General features: G+C 41.3%; 1 protein-coding gene across 5 annotated transcripts in view; it reads right to left on the reverse strand.

The window, feature by feature from the left end:
- Positions 1-23,151, reverse strand: part of LOC121673551 (AT-rich interactive domain-containing protein 1B-like) — a 206,726-nt gene that overhangs the window by 65,999 nt on the left and 117,576 nt on the right. For all 5 annotated transcript variants that reach the window (XM_042046919.1, XM_042046920.1, XM_042046918.1 and 2 more), the window contains one exon: positions 12,008-12,251. In XM_042046919.1, coding sequence (XP_041902853.1) covers positions 12,008-12,251 — 244 coding nt within the window. The remainder of the gene's footprint in view (positions 1-12,007; positions 12,252-23,151) is intronic.

The raw sequence follows: 23,151 nt of genomic DNA on the forward strand, positions 1-23,151 counted from the left end.
CATATCCTCTCAAATTAAGACAAAAATATTAAAACCTTCCTCCTATCTATGCAGTAATCTGAGCACAGATGTTTTAAAAGGCCTGAGACATCAGGACCCTTTCAGATAGAGCAGCTGTGGCTGTGCTGGGGTATGGAGAGTCAAACACACTCAGACCAAGCCTTCTGGCTCTGCTCAGCACCACACTGCAGCTAATAACCCCTTGCAAAGCTGGTAATCCACTGCAGCCTGCTTACCAAGACAACTGCCACCTCCCTGACCCAGGAACTTAGGACCAAACCTAGAACCCTCCTGCCTTGGAATGCTTTTGGTGGCTGGCTGAGAGGCTCGCTGAAGGTGAGACTGCAAGAAGCTTATTTGTTCCACTGCAGCAGCGCAAAACTTCTGTACAAGCTTCTAAACAAGAAGCTTATCAACTTAAGCCAGATTTATGGATGCTCTTTATCATAAAATGTTATCAAGATTGTTGTCAGGCCTAGCCCTGATTTTCCATATTACCTCTTAAAACAAATGTATTATGCTTCAAAGACACAGATTCCCTAACATATGTGACTATCACAATCCACGTAAAATCAACTAGAAGTCAAAAACCCCACTTTGCTTCTCATGAAAGTGTAAAATTCTCAGATACCAACTCTCGAAAGTTACACTCTCACCTTCTTCTTCCTATCTATGTCACATTCACCATATCAGGGATGTGACAGAGTTTCAGAGAAATCACTGTAACTTAAGTGCTAAATTGCTCTCAGATCTCCATTAAAAAATGCAACAATGAACAAAGGGGCCTGGAGAACCCTAGCTCTGACTTTTCTCTGCACAAATGCAATAGCATAAACATCTTAATTTCATGAAAAGAAGCTACTTGTTTGACACGATACAACATTTAATTCAAAGCAAAGCCGACACTGACGGGATGAGGTAGCTAGTCAATATTTTGTTTCATCCTCATTACTCAGCATGTAGTCCCAAGGTAATACTTATGGAACACCATCCAAATGTCATCCTTACTACAGAATAATTCATTATATTATGGACTTCAAAAAAAAAGAATTAAGTAGCTGAAACTGGCATCTGTAAAATTAGACATCCAAGTTTTATTCCCAGGTTGTGTAAACTCTGAGTAAGGTATGAAGACTGTAACAAATACTCAGGAGTATGAAGTGAAATAATTGTTAGTACTGCCTGAACTGACGACGGTCTTGGTGGCAAGGGGCAAGAAAGAAAATATATTTTCCTCTGGAGAATATGTATCTTTTTCCTCTGGAGGGGAAGGGAGAGCAGCAGCAGACACTGCCAAGCAGGTCTGTTTCATCCATGCTCCATGCAGAAGTCACCTCTCTGTTGGGACCAAAGTGAAGCACTTTCTCCTGAGATTTTGGAAACAAGCCCAAAGCAAGCTGTCAATGGGAATCTTCAGAAGCCTGCGACTCACCCGAATAATGAGTGGCTTTCCAGTAGGTCACAGCAAGCACCTGTCTGCTGAGGACTATTCTTTTCCAACAAATTCCAAAATTCTGCTGCAAACCAGGAAGGCAGCAGAGCTCCTCAAAATTAAGGATGCATCATTTAATTATTTGTATAAATGAAGGCATAAATCAGTCTAAATCTAGGGATCACTGCTTCTCTATCCTCAGTAACATCCACCCCAGACCTGTAATTTCACTTTACAGTTATGAGAAGTTTCATTTGGGGGAATCAAATTCTTTCTGCTTTCACCTCCACCTAACTCCACGTCCATTTAATACATTATTTCCATTAAGCTCGAGAGAGTTTCCAGCCAAGGATATTTCTGTTGGAGGCCAGTCCTGAATGGTGCAGCCCAGGATAGCAACCAGTTAAATCTTTTCTAATCCCCACAGTCAGAAATGGTGGCTCACAGCGGCTGGCATGCAGGAACTGAATAGAGCAGGCAAGCTCGTATTTCTCTCACCAGGCCAAATTAATAAAAACAAAACCTGATTTCTCCTTCTCGTTTTCCTATTCTTCCTGTTCCCCAATATTTTTCCTTTCAAACAATTTTATTTTTTTTTTGTTTGAGAAGCCTAATGTTTGGCTGCCTTCTGAAGAAATGGGCACAGTGACAGATGAAAGGCCGTATTCATCGCCTAATTCAGAATAGGAAAAAACCGACTGCTGTGCATTTAAGATTCTAACAACCTTGCAATTTTGTAGAGCCGTTTTCCCCAACCCGTTCTTTTGAAGAAATCTGCTTTTATTCTGTTAATAACTAACCACAGTTGCAGCAGCATGGATCCGATTAGCAGTTCTTACGCTACAAAGGGGGTGGGGGGAGGCTGTGAACAGGGTTGCCAATTTGTCCACCTGGGTCCCCAGAAGAAAGATTAGATGAGGTGCTTGCTCCTTTCTTCCCCACTCGCTTGCTGCTCTGCACTAGACAGACCTCTTCAAAGCTCAGCCACTGACTTAATTTCTTTTTTCCCCCCCTCTAAAGTCTCGTTTAACCACCCCTCCACATGTTTTGCACTCTGTCACTGCGTCCCTCTAAAGCGATGGCGTGAATTGGGATGAGAGGGGTTGGGAGAGGCCGTGGCCACAGCTTGCCAGCGCTTCCTCTCACACCTCTACAGGGCCTCTGAATTGCTTTTAGATTTTGCAAATTATATTTTCTTAAATTTGTGCAAGCCACTGGAAAAAAGCATCTATGTTCTTCAGGGAATTAACCAGACCCTGTAGTCGTACTGTGATTTTCATTCTCTCCTTTTAATCCTTCCACAAAAATGGTAGTTTTGCTTGCATTTAGACTGAAGTAGAAGATTGTAAAGGGTTGCATGGATTTAGTAATCTGTAATTACTTGGGACACATCATTACATGTTTCTAGTAATTACATGTAATGCAAAAAGCATATACTTCAGCTAGATAAAAACCATTCTCAATTTTTTTATAAAATGTCAATTAAACAGAATATAAAATTGTAATTGATGCAAGTGCTAAATATCTAAAAGCTCTAACAAAGGAGAGGGTAGTATTTCTTTCTTATATTTGGCTCATTTCTTCCCTCCAGAAATGAAACCTACCCTGCCACACACCTGAAACTTAAAACTTCAGAATTCTATTTAGGGATTTAATCCAAGTTCCAAAAGGAAGAATTTCTCATTATCAATGCTCATTCTCTAGACTGCATTTATAACTAGGAGGAGATTTTTTTCTCTAAGGTGTTCCTCATTGTGTCAACTGCATTTGAGAGCCTGAGAAGCACAACAGATGTAGCAGACATACACTTCTAAAATTTGCCACCTAAGAAAAACGTTAACTCCTAACTTTAACATTGCCAAATTCTAACCAAACCACAGATCAATTTTCATTTAAGATACCTGCAGTGTGAAAACATGCAAGATACAGAACAAAGGGTCAATGTGAACTGAAATTGCTGTTTCTTATCCATATCTCTTTTCCCTTGATCCAGGCAAGTTTAACAATTTCTCAGAATCAGGCAGCACTAACCTGGAATACCATCAATGACGGAGTTTGAGTTCTCCCTGCTCCTCCCAGCTCTCTCAAGTTTAGCAAGCAGGGAAACTGGAGCAGCGCTATGTGGCAATGAACTATTTAGCTAGTCCTGCCTGCTACTCCTCGTACTAGATCACTGTCTGTAATTAAAAAACATTTTAGTAGCAAAATGTGTGTGCTCTCACTAATACTACCCTCAAAAGGAACAAACCCTCAGCTAATCTAGCTTTTCCTATTGTGTTATATTGCATATTACACAGCCCTGGTCGCAGCAATTCTCAGGAATGAGGGAGGAAAGGGCAAGTTGAATGCACAAAGGATAAAAGCACCTTGAGGCAAACCTGCTTCCAAAAACCATTTGGTGGGTCTGATCTCCCTAGAAGACAAGATCTATCATGCCATATTTCATCTTGCCCGACAACGATAAGCTCCAAAGACCGGTGCAGAAGCGAAGCAATTCTTCATGTATTTTTAATCAACCGAGAACTTTCATCTGGCGAGCTCCCTCCGCAAGGTCACACGCACCACGCGCAGCCACGTGCCTCTCATGCAGTTTGCAAACACCAACTCCTATGTCAGCTTCTGTTTGGAAGGGGGAGTATTAACATTAGCGACTCCTGGTTATATCATTTATAAACATGCAGATGTGGATTATTAAAGATTAATGCATTTTGGGATTGGTGTCGGCATTCCGTTTGTCTCACGCCGAAACCAATTCTGTTCTTCATTAGTCAACGACAACCCACATCACCCTGTTGTGGAAGAGAAATCAAAGGTGCAAGCGTGAATTGAGAATAAGTGATGAAACTGATTACTAAGAAACTTAACGGCTGTAATCAATCAACACATCACAATAATTTGAGCCCACTGTTATCTGAAGATGGGGAACAAACAGAAAAGCTTACCAACGGAGTGAATTGTTCTTTTGTGCTTGCTTTCTAAAAACCCACTTTGCAATTTGACTTCCCTATCTACCTACAGAGTGATGCTGTCAAAGGGCTGTTCAAATCTTTCAAGTTGCAGCTCAACCTGCATGAATTTTGTCTCCAAGGGGGAGAAAAGATATCTTGCTTTTCATTAATTTTTTAAAAAATTATTATCTGGAGGTAGTGAAAATGTTCTTCTTTTGAGGCACAGAATTAATTCAAGCCACATTTGCAATTGTTCAGACTCCTTCTTCTAAGGAGGGACACACCACGTATCTGTCTAGTCAAGTCTGACACTAACTATGAAGCATGAAGGCCACTTTAAATATCTCTCATGGCAGTGATACATACTCCACTGAAAAGCTGAAAACTGCAGCAGCCTATCCCATCACAGAAACCAAACCACTTATGACATTTATGCTCTATTTTATTTAGGTATAACAACCATCTGTCAACAACAACAAAAACACACTGATGGAGACGTGAGAGACTTTTCCCATTTGCTCATCAATCACTGCTTAGTATTGCAAAGGAGAAGGGAGTGAGAGACAACTTTTTAATTTATGATAAAACCCAAATTAATGCCCTATTTGCCAACACAAAGAAAGAGAGACAATCTATGTTTGTGTAGCCAAATAATGACAGAATAAAACCCCCCAAACATTCAAAAACAAATATACACCACTTAAAATTTCTTGTAGAAATGTAAGTGGCTTTAGAAAAAAGTTATAAAGAAATGCATAGGTTAATGATCAAATGTAAACAGTAATTGTCCAAGGTTGGCCTTAGAACATACACCTAAGACTAACAACAAACATACCTGTCAAATCTTGGCAGCTGTGGTTAAGTATATTTGAATTTTGTTACGTGAAGCAGAGCACATGCATAATTATGCAAATATGTTAACTGGATTCCAACAGCCCTCATACTCTAGATGGATTTGTACCAGCAGGGTGCTACCAGTGACTCACAGAGCTACAAGAAGTGGCCTGTCATACGTACGTGTGCTGCCACAGTGTCCACAGCAGCAGATGCCCTGCCATGCTGGCTGCTCAGCCATTGCCAGGATGGTAGAAACAGGCCTGGCAGGAATCAACAAAGAGGACAAACCAGATATGGGGCAGAGCACAGCTATGGGGATGCAAACGCCACTGATCTGGCCATCTGTGGGACGTGCTGGACAACTCTCAGCACTGGACTCTTCAGGATGTTCAGTCCATAGGGCAGAAGTGTTTGGCACAGGCTTAAGACAGCAATTAAACACTAAAACTGAAATGTGTGACTGTGAAATGTAAACACTGACACACCAGATATTAAGCAAGTGAAACCATTTGAAACTAAACCACGTAAACTAACCCTAAAAAATAACCACCCAGGGCATGCTTTTTTGGTGATTTACTGTTTCTCTACCTGATGCTTAACTTCGAGCCAATAAAAACCAGCAGGTTGATGCTGGTGGAATATGAAACCCTCTGTCATCATGAAAACCTAACAGGAGGAACTTGAACAGCGTGCCTCTGTCTCACTTCATCTCCTGCACCTGTTCTGCAAAGACCACCTCTGCAGAGAAGGACACCTCCCTGATCTCTGGCAAAATTGCAAGTATGATAGTTTTTATAGTGCCTTTTGCAGCATAGGCTCTCCTCATGAAACTTGATTGAGACTATTTAGTTATTTCATGAAGCCTTGAGACAACAGATTATTTATCAGTTGTGACCCGGTCTGAATTCTAATTGGTATCAGAGGTTAGACACTCCCTATGCTAGAAGCAATGCCTTGAGCTACAGTGCCTTACAATTTGCTTATTTTTTCATCCTTTGAAAAGACAGAAACACTCTAAGTGTTGTTCAAACCATTCAAAAGAAAGGGTTTTAAACCACTATTATGTGAAACATTCACATATTTCATTTGTAAGCATTCTAGATTTGCAAAACTGCTGATTAGATGTTTTGTGCACTAGAAGTGATTAAGAACATAGCTACGTCAATGGCATTTTGTGTTTTGGCTTTTTTCTGGTCTGGATGCCAATGAACAGCATGCATCTTCCTTGCAACAAGCTGTTGCAAGATTTTTGCCTCCGGAGAAGCCAAGGGGGAAACATTGATAGATGTGTTAAAATAATCTTTCCAGACAGGGGGATCATATCCATTTTACAAGGATATAATCCCCTCTTGTTTTGCAATCACTTTAGGGTATTTAAAACTTCAACAAAAAGCACAGTATTACAAATTCATACATTCATAGATTTGTTTGGGTTGGAATGGATCTTACAGTTCATCTAGTTCCAACCCTCCTCCCCCCTGTCATGGGTAGGGACAGCTTCCACTAGACCAGGTTGCTCAAAGCCTCATCCAACCTGGCCTGGAACACTTCTAGGGATGGGGCATCAACAGATTCTCTGGGCAACCTGTTCCAGTGCCTCACTACTCTTACAGCGAAGAACTTCTTCCCAATATCTAATCTAAACCTCCTTTCAGTTTAAAGCCATTCCCCCTTGACCTATTACTACATGTCTGTTTAAACAGTTCCTCTCCAGCCCTCCTGTAAGCCACCTGTAAGTGCTGGAAGGCTGCCTGCCATAAAGTCTCCCGAAGCCTTCTCTTCTTCAGGCTGAACAACCTCAGCTCTCTCAAGCCATCTTCTAGAAGAGGTGCTCCAGCCCTCTCATCACCTTCAGGGTCCTTCTCTGGACCTACTCCAGGTTCTTCTTGTGTTGGGCACCCCAGAGCTGGATGCAGAACTCCAGGTGGGGTCTCACCAGAGGAGAGCAGAGGGGCAGAATCCCCTCCCTGACCCTGCTGGCCACACTGCTTTTGAGGCAGCCCAGATCATGGTTGGCTCTTTGGGCTGCAAGTGCACATTGCTGGGTCTTGCTGAGCTTCTCCTCCACCAAAATCCCCAAGTCCTTCTCCTCAGGGAAGGGCCTCTCTCAATCCATTCTCTGCCCAGTCTCTATCTGTTGGGATTGCCCTGACCCAGGTGCCAGACCTTGCACTTGGCCTTGTTGAAGTTCATGAGGTTCACACAGCCCCACCCCTCAGGTCTGTGCAGGTCCCTGTGGATGCCACCCCTTCCCTCCGTGCGCCGACTGCGGCGCATGGCATCAGCAAACTCGCTGGGGTGCACTTGATCCCACTGTCCATGTCACCAACAAAGACATTAAACAGTGTTTATCACTTTCATGTAGTCTTCTCTCCCACAAATAATATTTAAAAGGGGTCCATGCCATGTAGCATACGAATAGTGGTGGTTCACAGGGTAAGTACATAGAAAAGCTCAATCCCAAAGAAAAGATGTTTCCAAATTCTTTTTTAAAACAAAATCTACAGTAAAATTATTGTTTTACTATAGTATATTCTGGAAACTGGTTCAACTGGTTCTTTTTTATAAGGTATGAAAGGAAGCATCATTCCTATTCAGAGTCTTGCAGTACAATGCCCATTTGGACTATGATAGACTGCTGCTCATGTTTTTCTTCTCGCAGCATTTTAGTCACACACATTGACTAACATGCACACGAAGACAAGATTTCCTGTTACTGTTCTGTCTGGGTATCCCATTTCCCTCTTGCTCCTTTTTTTTGCCTGGAGTGCTGGCTGTAATGCTGATGGATCCTGAAATTCAAGCAAGCTAACTGATCAATACAGATGTGGAAGACCTCCAGGTTTGCAGACAGTAGAGTTTAACACTGAATGGATCACATCCATTGGTTCACAGAATTACCAGAATTAAAAATTTGGGGTATTTTTAATCAGGGGAGGATGCTGACTGGTTAGCATAAATTAAAAAGTCTGGCAATAACACTCCTAAGACAGAGTATCCACAAATGGATCTCTTCCTGAAAATTGTAACTTCATCTGTATCCAAGCTCTTCAGTGAAAGAAGGCATCAGTCGTAATAAAAACAATGTAGTTGATGCTTAACACAGTGAAAATCAGCTTGTTTCTTTAGAAAGTACATGGAACGTGATAAAAGCACAAGTCAAAATACTGATCCATGTAAAAAAAAAAAAATTACATATTTCTAAAGGCAGCATTTGCTACTCGTTATTAGCACAGCATACCCTTCTGGACAGATAAAAATTGCTGTAGAGGTTTAAAAATAATAGAATCTATTAACTTGTACAAAATCTGCTTGTCCATCATGGGTTAAGGGATTCCTGGCCTATCAGCAATCTTTCACAGAACTCTTAATATTAAAAAATTTTTGCTGCTTACACCGCAAGGGAGAAAGAGCTGACAAAAGCCTTTGGCCAGTGAGATCAAAATTGGGGATGGGGGGAGAAAGGGGAGCTTAGCTTATTTACATTTTTGCTTTGTTAGTAAACTGGAATTGTTAGAGCAGGAGGGACAGGGAAAAAAAAAAAAAAGAGAAAAGTGAAATTAACAGCCTCTAAATCTTCTGGCAACAACAGTGCATTTTGATATGTGCTGTGTCAGCTTCCACTAATGGTTTAGGGTTGAATCAGGCACAGTTCAAGACCCAAAGCAGTGCAGGGCATCACATCTCATTCCTTGGAATAACATGTACCCTAATTATAAAGATGGCTACAAAATAAAGAGATCAGGATTTCTGGCAAAACAGAATAATGATCTACTTAAAAGGAAATCATAATGTCATTTTGAATCAGTAGAAATCATAGAAGAGTAGGATTTCAGCCCTGTAGTGAACATACATCTGAACAGGAAGTGTTCCCATTTTGAGAGAAAACACCTTTCTGACAAAATCCATCGAAGTTGCTTTTTCTGCTCTTAGGAGTTAATCTCCCTAGTCTATTCTGGTAATGCGAATGGAAACAAAGGCTGTATATGCATGTGCCACTTACCACACAAAATATCCATCCAGTATTTCAGAGAGCACAGGAAGGAAATGCCCACTGAGCTAGGGACGTGCCAATGTCAGTGCTGCCTGTGCCAGGCTGTTCCTGTGAAATTCGTGGCGTGCAGCAGAAAGCAATGCGGGGTGGCAGGCTTGCGGTGGGGTGCGGAGACAGCTTAAACAGGCAGTGGAAGAGAAGCAGCCATTTGGGAGGTTTAATAGGGGGCTGTTTGTTTGTCTGCCCTTTTGATGTTAAATTAGTTTTCAATTTTGTTGCAAGGAAGGAGCCATTGGGAAAAGGATGCTTCTCTTCCAGTAAACCCTGGGAAAGCAACACCTTTATTTTAACTGTCTTCCCACCAAGAACCCCCTGCAACATTTTGGCTTTCCCCAGCCATAGCTATCAGCAACACAACAGCTGCTCATTTTACAATGACTTGCTGGAGAGAGAATGATTGAAAGAGCCAATCTATGTCACATTGAGAAACTGTGGCATAACATCGCAGGAGGTAATAGGAGAGGAATGAGGTCAGAACAAACAACGGTAGGGTGAGAACAGAGAGGAAAATAGCAGAGAACAAAATTATTAAAGGCAAGGTGCTGTACTACACAATCTATGTTTAAAAACGGCTACAACCTGAATGCTGCAAACAGCCACAGAAATGCAAACAAGCTCTGTGTTACTTTTTCTTAGGGTCTCATGAATGCAGCTAATGATAAAAGCTACCAAAGTCCTTGTAATGAAGCACAATGGTGGGAACACACTTAGGTGAAAGCACAGTCTAATTCACATGGCTTGAAAGCCCCAGCACCCAGCAGCATCCCTCTATCACAGAGTTTTACATAGCAGCATTGCTCCTGTCGTTTTGTAGCTTGAGAAACGCAGCAGCAGCAGCAGCAGCAGCAGCAGCAGCAGCGATGCTACCACAGCTGCCTGGCTGCCCTCAGGAGAGTGCTGCCTTAGCTCACACCTGGGAATTCACCTTTAGCAAGAGCTGCAGAGACCAGAAGCTTGTCTGTGACAGGGAAACAGTGGAGGGTGATTTTGATTTAGCACCATTCATAAAAATCCTTCCTGAAAAAGAACCGCTTTTGTGTTACTGCAGCAGACCAGAAAACCACTGTGCAAAATGGTGGTACAGTTTGTATGTAGAGACAATGCTTTTCACTAGGTGAGTTATAAAAATGAGCTTTTGGGGCTCATCTGAAGTGATGAAGTGACTCTGACCCTGACCTCTGAGCCCATATCCCTTCTATTTTTACCCCATGGGGATCAAGTGGTAATAAAAGTTATTACTCTCCCCCTACACTCTTATGCTCATCCTTACATATCATGGCTACAATAAAGCTATTTTCAGTGTCACAACATTTTTTCCCTGTTCAGCAATCAGGCTGATAAAATGCCAATCCATTTACTGGCCTGAATCTGACTGTGGCAAAATGTTACTTTTTCAGCCAGGCGGACTATCTGGCTTCACTCAACAACAGAGATGGATTTCTATACCAAATACTGGAAATTATCTTGGAAATACAAAGCTACCACACTGCATACAATGCAAATACTCTGCCCCACTATTCCTGCTCCACTTGAGCTTGTGCTGCCAGTCAGAGCGGCTGGAGAGGGAAGAAATAACTGCAGGGCATGCACACAGCATCAGGGCTCAACATGCTCAGGCCACATTTAGTACTCAACATTCCTGTGTGCACTGAGCTTGCTTCCCTTTGCTTATCTAGTTTAACCTCTGCAGACAAACAGGCACAAACATTTTACACAGATACCTTTGTATCAAATACCGAAACACACGCTACCCTCTGAATTTTAACCAGCATTTGGTTTACAGCAACACTCAAATCACCTAACAAAAAGACACCTCTGCTTTTGTTTCTTGTAACTGAGCTCCATGTTTATTATTCCGTGGTTTTGTCAGCAACTGATGTTATCCCTAGGGTAATGTCAGCACTCTCCTACTCTTAGGAATTCCCCTAGTATTCAAAATGTCAGAAGATAATAAAAAAACTTGAGCATCAGGAAGAGAATAAACTCACCTGAAATACTAAATAAACATTGCTGCCTGACCCCCTGGAGTAAGGAACATGCCAGATTGGTGGGGATAAGGTAAGAACTGAAATTAATGTATGCCATTTTTTTCTTCTGGGTATCTTAACAGATTTCCACAAATTTCTGAATATACATGAATGACTGTGTGTCATACTCTAAATTGCACAAGAGAGCGAGTGGCAAGCATGCCACTGGTATTCCAATTATTACTGGTGGGGCTGAATCCCCAGTAACTTGTTAATCTTTGCAAATATTAAGAAATATCTCATACAATATTCTCTACTGATGTCCAAAATTACATTGTCACAATACAGGGTTGAAAAACCTCTGCCTCGTCCTGCAGGTCTGTAACCACCATATAAGCTCAACAGCCAAACCCAACAAAAATACACAGTTAGAACAAAAAAAGGATTGTAAATTATCAAGAGAAGTATGTGACTAATGACACAAAAACCAAACACAAAAACTACAGTTAAGTATTCACATTGCTTGGTGATAAAGACACGTATTGAACACCTATGGCGAGTCAAGCTCAGAATTTTGAGCATTCTGAGGGCTTGACAGCTGAAGTTTAGATGGGATTTACTCCCGCTCTAAGCATGCATTTTTTTCAGAAAAAGGCCCTGAAAAGGTAGGATTCTCAGAAAATAAGTTAGTTTGAAATACAGGAGTATTTATTTACGTATTTAATAAACCTACCAATTGCTTTAACTTTGTTTGTTAGAACCAACTTACCTGGAATACTCGCTGGAGAAATGGGACCAGATCTTGACTGGTTGCTTCCAACGGGTGAGCCTACAGGGGAAGGCGATGGACCCCCAGGGATGCCAGAGAGATGTGGAGAAGCATGAGGGGAAAACGGAGACTGTGCAGGGTTGCTCTGCTCCCCTTGGCTGCTTGTAGAGCCTGATGCACTAACAGCCGAGCTGAGGGTTGCTTCAGTTCCAGTCGGCAAGTCGTCAATGGATCCAGATAAATCCTGAGGAAAAATGAAGAAAGAACGTAAGTGCTTGCATGAATACTCAGGCCAGAGGACTCAAGAGCTGGCATGGCAATAGATCCATTTGTTTACTTATTGCAGCAGATAACTGAAAGGTTGTCTTCAACATGTAGTTAAATGATGGCAGAAAACAAGGATAGTATGCACAATTCTCTGCTTAATCTCTAATTCTTTTGAGAAAAAGAACAAGCAAGGGCAACAAATGAATTGGAACCAAATTCATTCAGCATTCAATTTAACCTTTTCCATCTGGATTAAGCTTTCAAAATTAATCCCAGAAATTCTGCCTGGGCATACCAAAACTAATGAAAATGATACATCAGTTTCACTTTTACACAGTATTTAATTTTGGGGTTTGCTACCATTACAATCACAGCTTATACTCTTCACTCCAAACTATTACCACAATGAGAGAAGAAGGGTTTAAAATACGCAGCCCTCTAACCCTCCCATGCAGCTCCTTTGCCTTGCAGCAGGGAGATGAGAAAAGGCCCAGCCCTCAGCAGCAGCACTGGATCTGCTGGCCACCAAGGAACAAGGACTGCTGCTTATTCACTTCCATCATATACCAGTGTACAGCTCACAGGTTCTCTTCAATTTCATCTGAATACAGTGCTGAACAGTTACTCCATTTTAGCTCATAACCGCTACATTTTCAATGAGAAATTTCCTCTGTAGATCACAGCACATCTGAATTCTAACTATGAACTGCTGGACATATTCCCTGAAGCTGTAACACAGGAATTATACTGGTCTTTGAATCTGTGGGAGTAATCAGAGGCTTTAAATAATTTTAAGATCAGATATAAAAAACCAAGAATGCTGTGACAAAGCAAGCACATGCTCCCCAACTGTCAAGAAAAATATTAATTCCTAAGCATCACAGAAAAACCTCATACAAACGGAAAGGTGCCAATATAGCTGTGCTTCTGTAGCTATTGGCAAGTCACAAGGAGCATGTTACTATGTTACTATTTCTATTAGCAAATTAAAGCTCAAAAAAGTAGCACGGAGCTAACTCACATATAAACCAGGTCATTAAGTGACCTCTGAGACTTGAAATAACTGGGATGACAGAGTGCATTACTTTGGTTGATCCTGACTTCATTTGTTTGGCTCATGCAAGTGGTTGCACCACAGACAGCAGGACCCCTTGTCCGAATGGCACAAAAAGAACTAAGTTCTGCTTGAGTAAAGAGCTCAGGAAGCAAAACCTTAGTGCTGCCTAATTTTCATAACAAAAACCGAAACTTTTTAGAAGTCACAGAACACGGATGAAATGCACACGTGGTGTACTTAGAGCCCTGTCCAACGATGACTACCTCCATTACAAGGGAGGCTCACAGCCAGGTTTCCCTAACAGACGGACATGGGCAGTCTTCCGAGGCACAGGAAGAGGAGGATTAACAGTTTAAGCGCTGCTAACACTCACTAGAAGCCACGTAGAACGCCGTGTGTTATTCCTCGTTGTGCGTAAGGGTAGGAAATACAAACCACCTGACTTAGCTCTCTGCAGGGCATCTTGCGGACCTTATTTCCAATGAGTTCCCACAAATACTTCAAGAACAACTCTTATCACAGTTAAATTTTGCTTTTTCTGACAAGCATGGAATTGTACCCCTATTTCATTAGGCATACGAAAAGCAAAAATTAAGGCTAAAACTTCAGTCTACATGTGGATGCTGCATTTACTCAAGAGTAGACTTCAAAATCCGTACAAATGGAAATTTAATTGTGAAGTGGGCAATAAACTATTTTCGTTGTTTCCTTTTTGGATCTATTAACTGTAGAAAATGTAAACAAGAAATAACACTGCTTGGTACTGCATAGAGCAACACTAGATATTTTTCATACTAGAATGTATTTGGCAAACAGGTAAGCAATTATTGCTTTTCCATACATAATATGGTATTCTCCTAAATGGAATCAAATCGCTGCTGTCGTCATGTGTAACAAATGCTGCAGGAAGTGCTGATAAAACAAATGCTGCTGAAAAGCATATAATAAACCTATGAAAACTGAATGCAGCAAAATAGAGCCTATTCTAAAGGAATATAAATTCTGTGTAAAAAACCAGATAGGCACCCAACTGATAGAAGATACAGAAAACATAGAGGTTTACGTTTAGAATAACAAAGATTTTAAAATGGTGTGTGGAGTAAAGCTTTCACGTGGGCTGGCAAGCCAAAGTACTTGACAGAACAGGTTTGCCAGAATAACGGAAAAGCCATGAAGAAATTAGCACTGTCCTTGATGAAATTATCTGCTGTTCAAAGGCTAAGGCAAGACTTTGGGACGGGAACGAAGTCAGGTCACATCGAATTCTCCAGCTTTCCACATGAGTGGAACAACTGGTGAGTCTCAGGCATTTTCTCAAGTGCCTGCTTTCCAGGAATTTCTTCACCCACCCGATGAAAATCCTTCATGAAGGTGGAAGGGGAAAGCTTGCATGACACCCTTCTATTTAAATTGTGAAGCCATGCCACCCTCATGCAGTGCAGGCTGAGGGAGCAGCCCGGTCACCACGGCACACCCACAGTCCCTTGGGCTCCCCACATGCGCTCAAGGGTAAGCACTGGGATTTTCTCCCAGGAATGGCAAACTTCACAATCACCACACCTGCTGAGGATGCTATGGTAGTGTTCACTCATCAGACTCGTCAAGAAAACCGAGAAAGAGGTTGCTCTCAGGATGGCACAAAAGACTGTTGCCTGTCTAGAAGTCTGGGCTGTGCCACACAGCCTCCTACCTTGCCCTCAAGTGGGCTATAATGAGAAATATCAGCTGTTCTGTACAGGGTGGTTTGGGGTTTTTTGTTTGTTTGGGGGGGTGTTTGTGTGTTTTGTTTTTGGGTTTTTTTTTCTTTTTTGTTAACATACACTTCAAGGCCTTACCTAGTCTTCTAAGGTAGAAAGCCTGAGCGGACGAGCAACTGGGAAACTTGCAGCATACGGAGGCTTTAGAAACACCTCTGTTAACTAAAAAAGCTAATTGGGAAATATAAAAGAAGGAGAAGAAAGACTTTATGTGAAGCACACCTGGACAGAAAGAGCAGAAGCCGGCTTTCTGTTCTCCTATTACCAGCATTTTAATGCTTACTTTTACCTCATTTTACAGAACAGTAGTGAAGTTGTGCAAATTCCACATCACAAACACTTATTTGTATATAAAACACTATACACACACACATTATATACGTAAATTACATGGATACACTTGCATTTACTTAGCACATCTATATGTAAAGCTATTAGAAAGCCTACTAATAGGAGAAATTCACAGCGGTTTAAGCATACAGCCTAGTTAACAAAGAAGCTCTGTAACTAATACTCCTCTAGAGGACAATTTAGTCAGCAGGGCACCAACTCTGTTCTTCTTTTATAAGTAGTATCAGATCTATGATGCCTGTAAAGAACAGAGAGACCTTACTTACTGCATCTCATTCAAACCAAGGCACCTTCAAGCTACAGTGCTTCCATTTATCTTGTTGGGAAGTTGGCAGGTTAGGTAATTGCTGGGATTCTTTTAAGGGGCTGAAGTCCCCATACCCTAAGGCATGCCTTAAATTTTGCCTCTTTTCAGAGGCTTTTTCTGGAAAGCACTTACTTCTTCCAGTAAAATCTAGCAAGTTTAGAATTACCAGTAGTCTTGTGTTTCTTACAGATCTGTTTCTTGTAATGTAATCCTATTATTCTTATCTATGGTATTTTTATGACTGTATTTTCAAATGTGACATCAAATCTAAGAAAAAATGAAAGACAAACTATTTCCCCCCTCCCATCACAAGTCTGTATTAAAGTTCTGTATTCTCTACGTCAGCTTTATATCCTGTATTATTCAGGACATTCCAACCAGCTTTCAAAGTTCATTTCCACATAATAACTTGATTACAAACTGAAATGTCCCCATGCAAGATTTATCTCTTTTAGCAAAGTGTTTTATCTTCAAGTATCTTCAGTTCTAGCCTCACCTTCCACCTATGCACGACCTTTTTTCATGCCCATCTGACAAGCACAAGAGCTAAAATGAACAAGATCACATTGTGCTTGGGATTATAATGTTATGCCTTCCTGGTGGTACGATCTTATCAGAGTGACAGGAGAGACACTCTTGAAACAGCACACCAATTTACTACCGCACTGTGGGCAGCAAGAGATAGAAGGAAGCAAATAGATTATATAGAGCCAGGAAACCCAAAGCTACAAAGAGATCACAGGGAAAAAAAGCCCTACAAACACCCATATATAATATAATAACAACTTACTCGAGGAACACACCTAGATCCAAGAAACAAGCAAAAGGGAGACGACAGTAGCTCAGCAATATCACCACAATTTTACACACTGAGTGCGACAGGATTACAGCATTCACTGTGCAGCAAAAATTTACACTGCAAACACTTCATGCAGTTGTCAGCTTTGCTTAGCAATGTCTCAGCAAAGACAAACCAAGATTTTACTAAGGGGATCCCTTGCTAAATACTTACAGTTGAAAAAGGATGAGCACCTTCTCAATAATCAGAAGAAGGAGAAAGTGTGGGGCCCCTTGCTAATGGAGTTCCTACGCCACTAAATTACAGCCTAAATTCTCTAAGAAGTTACGGCAGTTTGGGGCTCTCTTGCGGGGATTATGCAGAGCACATACAGCCTGTGATTTATTTAAATTTTCCAACTATTGCCTACCAGTTCCTTTATGCTCAGGGAGTAGAAGAAAAGCAGAGGTGTTCTGTCAATACTAAAATTTAAGACACACAAAACCTTTCTGTCTCCAAGAAGCTGAACCCCCTAGACTCTACCCTACAATCCATTGTGCTGGGATGAATCCCAGTGCTACATGTAGGGAACTGCATCAACTCACTGGCTGCAGGATCACAGCCTACTCATTCCATTCAGGCCTTCCTGCAGTATTTCCTTAGGATGGTACTGCTCAAAAGACAGGATCCTGCATGAAATATCCATCTCTTTAACAAGAATCGCCACTTTACAAGCAAAATTATATATACAAGCAAACATATTTCACATGTAAGTATGTAAATATATATTCAAACAGACATACACTCTGCTATTGTTTTGGAGCCATGGGGGATTACGAACAATATGCTCTGTAATTGAGATTAACTTTGAACAAATGATTTGGCTGACAAACACACATACGCACACAAAAGGAAAACCCACAATAGCTCTGTTTAAATTTCAAGATATTTGTAAGACCTCTTTTCATCACAAAGCAGCCTATAATAGCATGTTTCAAGAAGTCTTCCAAAGGCCCTGCTGGTCACATTGTGGAGGCAGCGAGTGAGCTAACAGCCTCCTAGCGCCTACACAACCGGAAAAATGCACAGGAGCAGCAATGATTGGGACCACGTGGAAAATTCTTTCATTTTCAAAGGCTGTTACCCACAACCTGGGTATCTTCCTTCCACGCCAGCTGCATAGGGACCTTCAGCTAAGCACAAAAAACTGTACCTAACACACATCCTTAAAAAACTGTTTAACAGGAGACAGCAGGGCTGCCATTAAATTTCTGCAAAAATTCCTTCTACACGCCTTTCTGAAATTAATTCTGGGGGAGAAAACAAGGTTCATTCTCTGAATCTTGTTGAATCAAGGTCTGGAGAAGGAAAAGTAAAGAAGATCACTTCTAGTACAAACACCTCTCAGAGGAAAAAGCTCGATTTCTATCGACAGGCACAACTCTACCTCAGAGCATGCTGTTGTAAGGAGAGGGCTTGTTTCACCTGCAAGACAAACACAAACTTTGACAATAGCTGGGCAGAGGTACTTCTTATGGTACTTTGTCATGTTACCTAGAATTCTTATGTAATTCCACTTACTATATGTTTCAGTGTTTTTAACCAGGTTTTTAACTTTAACCTCTATGTGATAAACTATTCATGCAATATTCTAAATGAAGGGAATTCTAAGTATATGATAAAAATACTAGCGTCTTGCACTAAATTTAGTGACAAAGAACAACTTGCTGGGGAAACACATTCCCTTCATTCTGTGGACCTCACATGCTTCCCAAAATAACTTGGTTACTGAACTGTGTTGCAAGTACTCTCTCTGATCAGAATCAAGAGCTTTCTCTGAGAAGTTATATAGGCAAGCTCCTGAGGATGCAAAAATCTTTTTCCCAAAAGCCCTATATTCACTCAAGCAACCAAGAAAAAGTGCAATCAAACAATGTAGTGCCAGTGCCCTGCCTGATACCTTTTCAATGTATGGGATCCTGGAACTAGATCTGTCTTCAAGAAATTATCCACAAAAAGCTGACTTGGAAAAACTTATTCAAATCACAGCTTACTACCTAATTGCTAAGCAAATGACTGTTCATTTAAAGAAAGAGTAATTTTTTACTACATTTGTTTAGCAAGCAAAGGATCTGTGCTTGTAAGAAACCTTACCTAAAAATAAAAATTGTTGACCTGGGGATACAGGAGTCCAAGAACAGAACATTACATGCCCGTATCTGTCAGACATGGGATGAGAAGAAGTTGCTAGGATGGATAAAATCGCATTTCTGCGTCTACAGTTATCCACAATGGGATCTTATTTGCTTGTCCAGACAAGAGCTTTACACCAAAGCAACTTAGGGCAGCTAGAAATTCAACACTGATGAGGCACCAGATGAAGGCCCCACCAGCCACACTCCTCCTTGCCCGCGCCGAGTGCCACTCACTGCAGGGTCCGCAGCTCCCTGGCAGTTACCAGGAAGGGGCACCTGAGTCCTACAGCAGCATCAAGTAACCTAACGGCACAAGAAAAAGTCACTGGTTTATAAACATTGACTCCCGTGTATGAACAATAAATACTAATGACCCATGTGCCATCAAAACAAATTGACAAAGTCTAACAAGGACTGTAAAGCGTAGGACACACAGCCTGTCTGACAAGGATACTTTTTTATATTGAAAATAAACAGTAAATCTCTAGAACAGAAAAACAGTAACACAGTATCTCTCAAGATACAAACTTCCCTGTTTATCTCTGAAGAAGAATGCTTAGCACGTAGAATTTCTGGAAATAAAATTTAAAAACAAAAAGCCATGAACCCTTAGGAGTCATTTGTTTCTTCAGTACTGTAGCAAAGAAAAATGCCCAGCTAACAACTCTTGTAGCTACAGCATCAGTCATTTATCATCAATAAATCATCAACTTTTAAAACAACCAAATCAATGAAAACGACAACAAATGGGCCTTACGAAGAAGGAAAGTTGTGTTTGCATAACAGCAATCTAATAAAATTCAGTTTATTCATACTACTTCCCATGCATAGTACTGTTCCCAAACATGATAAACCTAAGGGGTTTTTCATATAAAAAACAGTGAGGTGAGACATAACAACTTCCCTTTTTTGTGTCTCTTTGGATTACAACAATTTTCTAGATCATGTTGCCTCCACAGGGAGAAGACAGACTAAACTAGCAGGATAAAACAGAGGAAGCTGACTGAAGCAAAACATGTACTGATCCAAAATCTCTCAAGCTCACTGGAGAGCTTGCTCTTTTGGGGATCACTGTCCTTCTCCCTCTATGCAGCAAGCTTAGAATCTGGATGGCCACTGCACGACCACCCTGCTCACCAGCCCAGACAACTCTCCTAGCTCTGCTTCCAGCCATGCTGAATTCAGCATCAAAAAGTCATAGGGAAAACACCACGTGGCTGCTACTCCTCCCATTACCTACTTATTCTACTTTCACAGCTGATGTAGAAAGAAATCAGACTAAGTAAGCAAGGAGAGTACTAAATCACAAGAAAGACAAACACGGATTTAAGCAAAAGCATATGAGAAAGAACAAGACATTACTAAGAACATATAGGTCAGTAGATCTGAAAGAGACCAAACATTTTAGCAAGTGCAGCAGCAATATGCATTAGAAAGTATTGCTTACTCTCTTTATTCTATTTACTCTGGCTATCATACTTTGGAAATTTGCAGCACATGCAGTCAGACATAGACCATCTATCTTCGAGACTACATATTCAAAAACCTGGTATTGTGTGGGTGTGGCTCAAGCAGAAATGAACAAACAAAACTTCAGAATACCATAACGTGCAATGTGATAAAATTCACATCATGCCTCACCTGCACTACACCCACGAGACTGCAGTGCAGAGATTCTCAATAGGTCTGCGCAGGGCAGCTCACGTAGGAGAAGCTCTTTGAACATGACCACACAACCTCATGTGGCTGAATGTACCTTACTGTTTACTACTACAGACATACCCTGAGTCACAACACACTTATTTTGCAACTATTAATTGACATCTTTCTACATATGCTTCTCAGGCTATCCCACATGGCATCCAGAAGGCATTAACTGTGCTTTTAAATTTGGACCTACAATATTATCTGATTTGGAGACTGCAGTTGAGAGAATAGAGAAAGTGTTGGTCCAACAACCAACTGCCCACTGATCACTGAAAGCAGATACTGTCATGCCACAGTAAATTAGGCAAGTTGATAACAAGTGAGCTGTTCTGACAGCCCAAGGCCACCTATGCATGGAGTACGATAAAGGGCTTAAACAACTGATTGAACCTATACACCTGTATGCCCAAGGTTTAAAAACTCTTGATCTACAGCACTTGCCTTTTTTCTTTTTTTTTCATATTAATACCCTTTGTAGAGTTACGGTTTGATAAAAAAGTCTGTCCCAGCAGGTTACCGTGGGAATAAGGATCTACAAAACATAGTTTTTCATTAGCTTAGGGCTTGTGCATGCATCATACTGCGTCTCTTTCTTCTCTCTCCCACAACACCCTGTAACCAAATACCACAATTCAATGAGATGGTAAATAAGCCCCAGACACATCTTAAACTTCAAAAATACAGGTGCTCTGTTAACTTTCCATCTCTTCCTCTTGAATCAGAAGCAGAAAGGAGGAGAAAAATGTATACATCAAAAAGACTGATAAATGTTATGAAGACTTCCTTTTTAAGGAACTGAATAAAGTGACTTCCCTCAGAGAACAACACTAATTAATGAATTAAGTCTTATTTAAAATACTGGATATGCAGCATTATATTGCGGTAACAGGCAGAAATGAGTGCCATAAGGTTTACTTCAGTAAATTCAGCTTAATTTGCTACTTCAGGCTCATTGTCTCATCGTCATGCAAGAACCTCTCATCTCTGTTCCTTTCTCTTCATTTTTACTGAACCCAATGCGACTCAGTGGAGTGTAGTTTGACCATCAGTAAAGCACAAATGCATGGGGCTGTGATCACCCTGCTTCTGCTTTGCTCCTCACCCCCAGCTACACGCACAAACTGATGACTTCTTTCTGAGGTCTGTGGACCACAGCATCAAAGCCAAACAATTACTCTTCAAGAGCTGTTCACTCAACCCCTCCCACGAAAAGGTTGGAAAATGAAATCCAAGACAGTAAAAAAGCAGAAAATGAACTTTCACATTGTTTTTCACACATGCCTGAACATGGCCCCCACAGCACCCCAAGTTCTGGAATTCACATTTCTTTGCAGTAGTTCAGTACTTGCTGGACATGCTAAATAATTAAGCAGCCAGGGAACGTGGTATTTTGAGATGATACGGCTTTAACAAACTTGTGTAGAACTCAAGTCTCAGAAACCTCTATATAAATTTCAAAAGGCTTTTGAAATTCTATAAAAGTGTCTTGGCCTCAGTTTTCTTTTTGAAATAATGCCTTGATTAGCCAAGTAGGAAGCATAACTTGCAGCACTTCAACTGGGCATTAAGAAAAAATTCTGAAACACTGATACCCTCCCCCATCTACTGCTAAGCAACATTTTGGCATGGGAAGAGGTATCTCAAGGCTAAGATAGTGCCATGGTTGCCTTGATCACTGAGTGAACTAAGCTGAACTTTATTCAACAGGTTCATAATTTCAGGTGCACTCCCGAAATCCAGTAAATGAGGAGACACGTGGACCTGTCACTAGAGGAGTGTTAAACATTGTGGACTATGCAATCTACCAAAAAAACCCAACAGATCAACTACTACTGTTCTTTAATTAATATATCATACAAAGCAAAATCATCCATGCGGAATTTTGAGGGTTCTGTGTGCCTGAGCATGCTTCAGTGTTGCAGCTTTTGCTTATGATAGAGAGGATAGGGAATCCTGAGGTCCTTTAGATAAAGCTTGTAGTGGGTTGCTCTTCCAAAATTTTCCTTGCCTCTAAGGGAGGAGGTTGGTATTGCACAGAATTACCAATTGATTGCGATGCTAATAAAAGCCATCTGAAAAAATTCCAAGAAAGCATGGTTAGCATGTCCAGTGTACAGTAGTTGTGGTCTGCAAAAATGTGACTGCCACAATGGATGGACACTTGGTGGGGCCTTACTGGGCAGGGCGCTTCCATCTGCCTTTTTGTATGATGGTGCTTTACCCAGCCCTTCACCTGAGGTGCCAGTTGTCCTTCTCCAACACCTGCCAGGCTATGTCCCTGCTGCAGCTCCCTCCAGCAAGCATCACTGCAGTGCCACAGCCCACAGTGCACTTGTAAGCCACTAGTATAAAATATTTGTAATGCAATAAAAGGTAAATCCTTTCCCCATTGATCTCTATTTTTGTTGCCCTGAATTTTTAGAGTTTTCATAAATGGTGTGAAAAAACACATCAGGTAAAATGACAGAGGTGGAAAAAGAAAGAACTGCAGCTAGAAGCTTCTTTGAAAGAGGGTCTCCCAGGATCTTGTAAGGAAGTGATCCTTTGTTCTCCTCTCTGGCCGTTCCTGTTCCCCCATGGGAAGCCAAAAGAACTGCAGCTCTGGTCAATGGCTGCTTCCTGGTCCTTGCAAGATGGAGCAGAGACTTCAGCCCTGCCAGACCTGCAGTTGCAGCCCTACCTACTGCTGATTCTCCATCCTCCAAGCCTGTTTGAGCTTTGTAAC

The sequence above is a fragment of the Corvus kubaryi genome, unplaced genomic scaffold (assembly GCF_017639235.1).
Source record: "Corvus kubaryi isolate FWS band 111438036 unplaced genomic scaffold, C.kubaryi_AGA036_p1.0 65498, whole genome shotgun sequence".
NCBI classification, from domain to species: domain Eukaryota; kingdom Metazoa; phylum Chordata; class Aves; order Passeriformes; family Corvidae; genus Corvus; species Corvus kubaryi.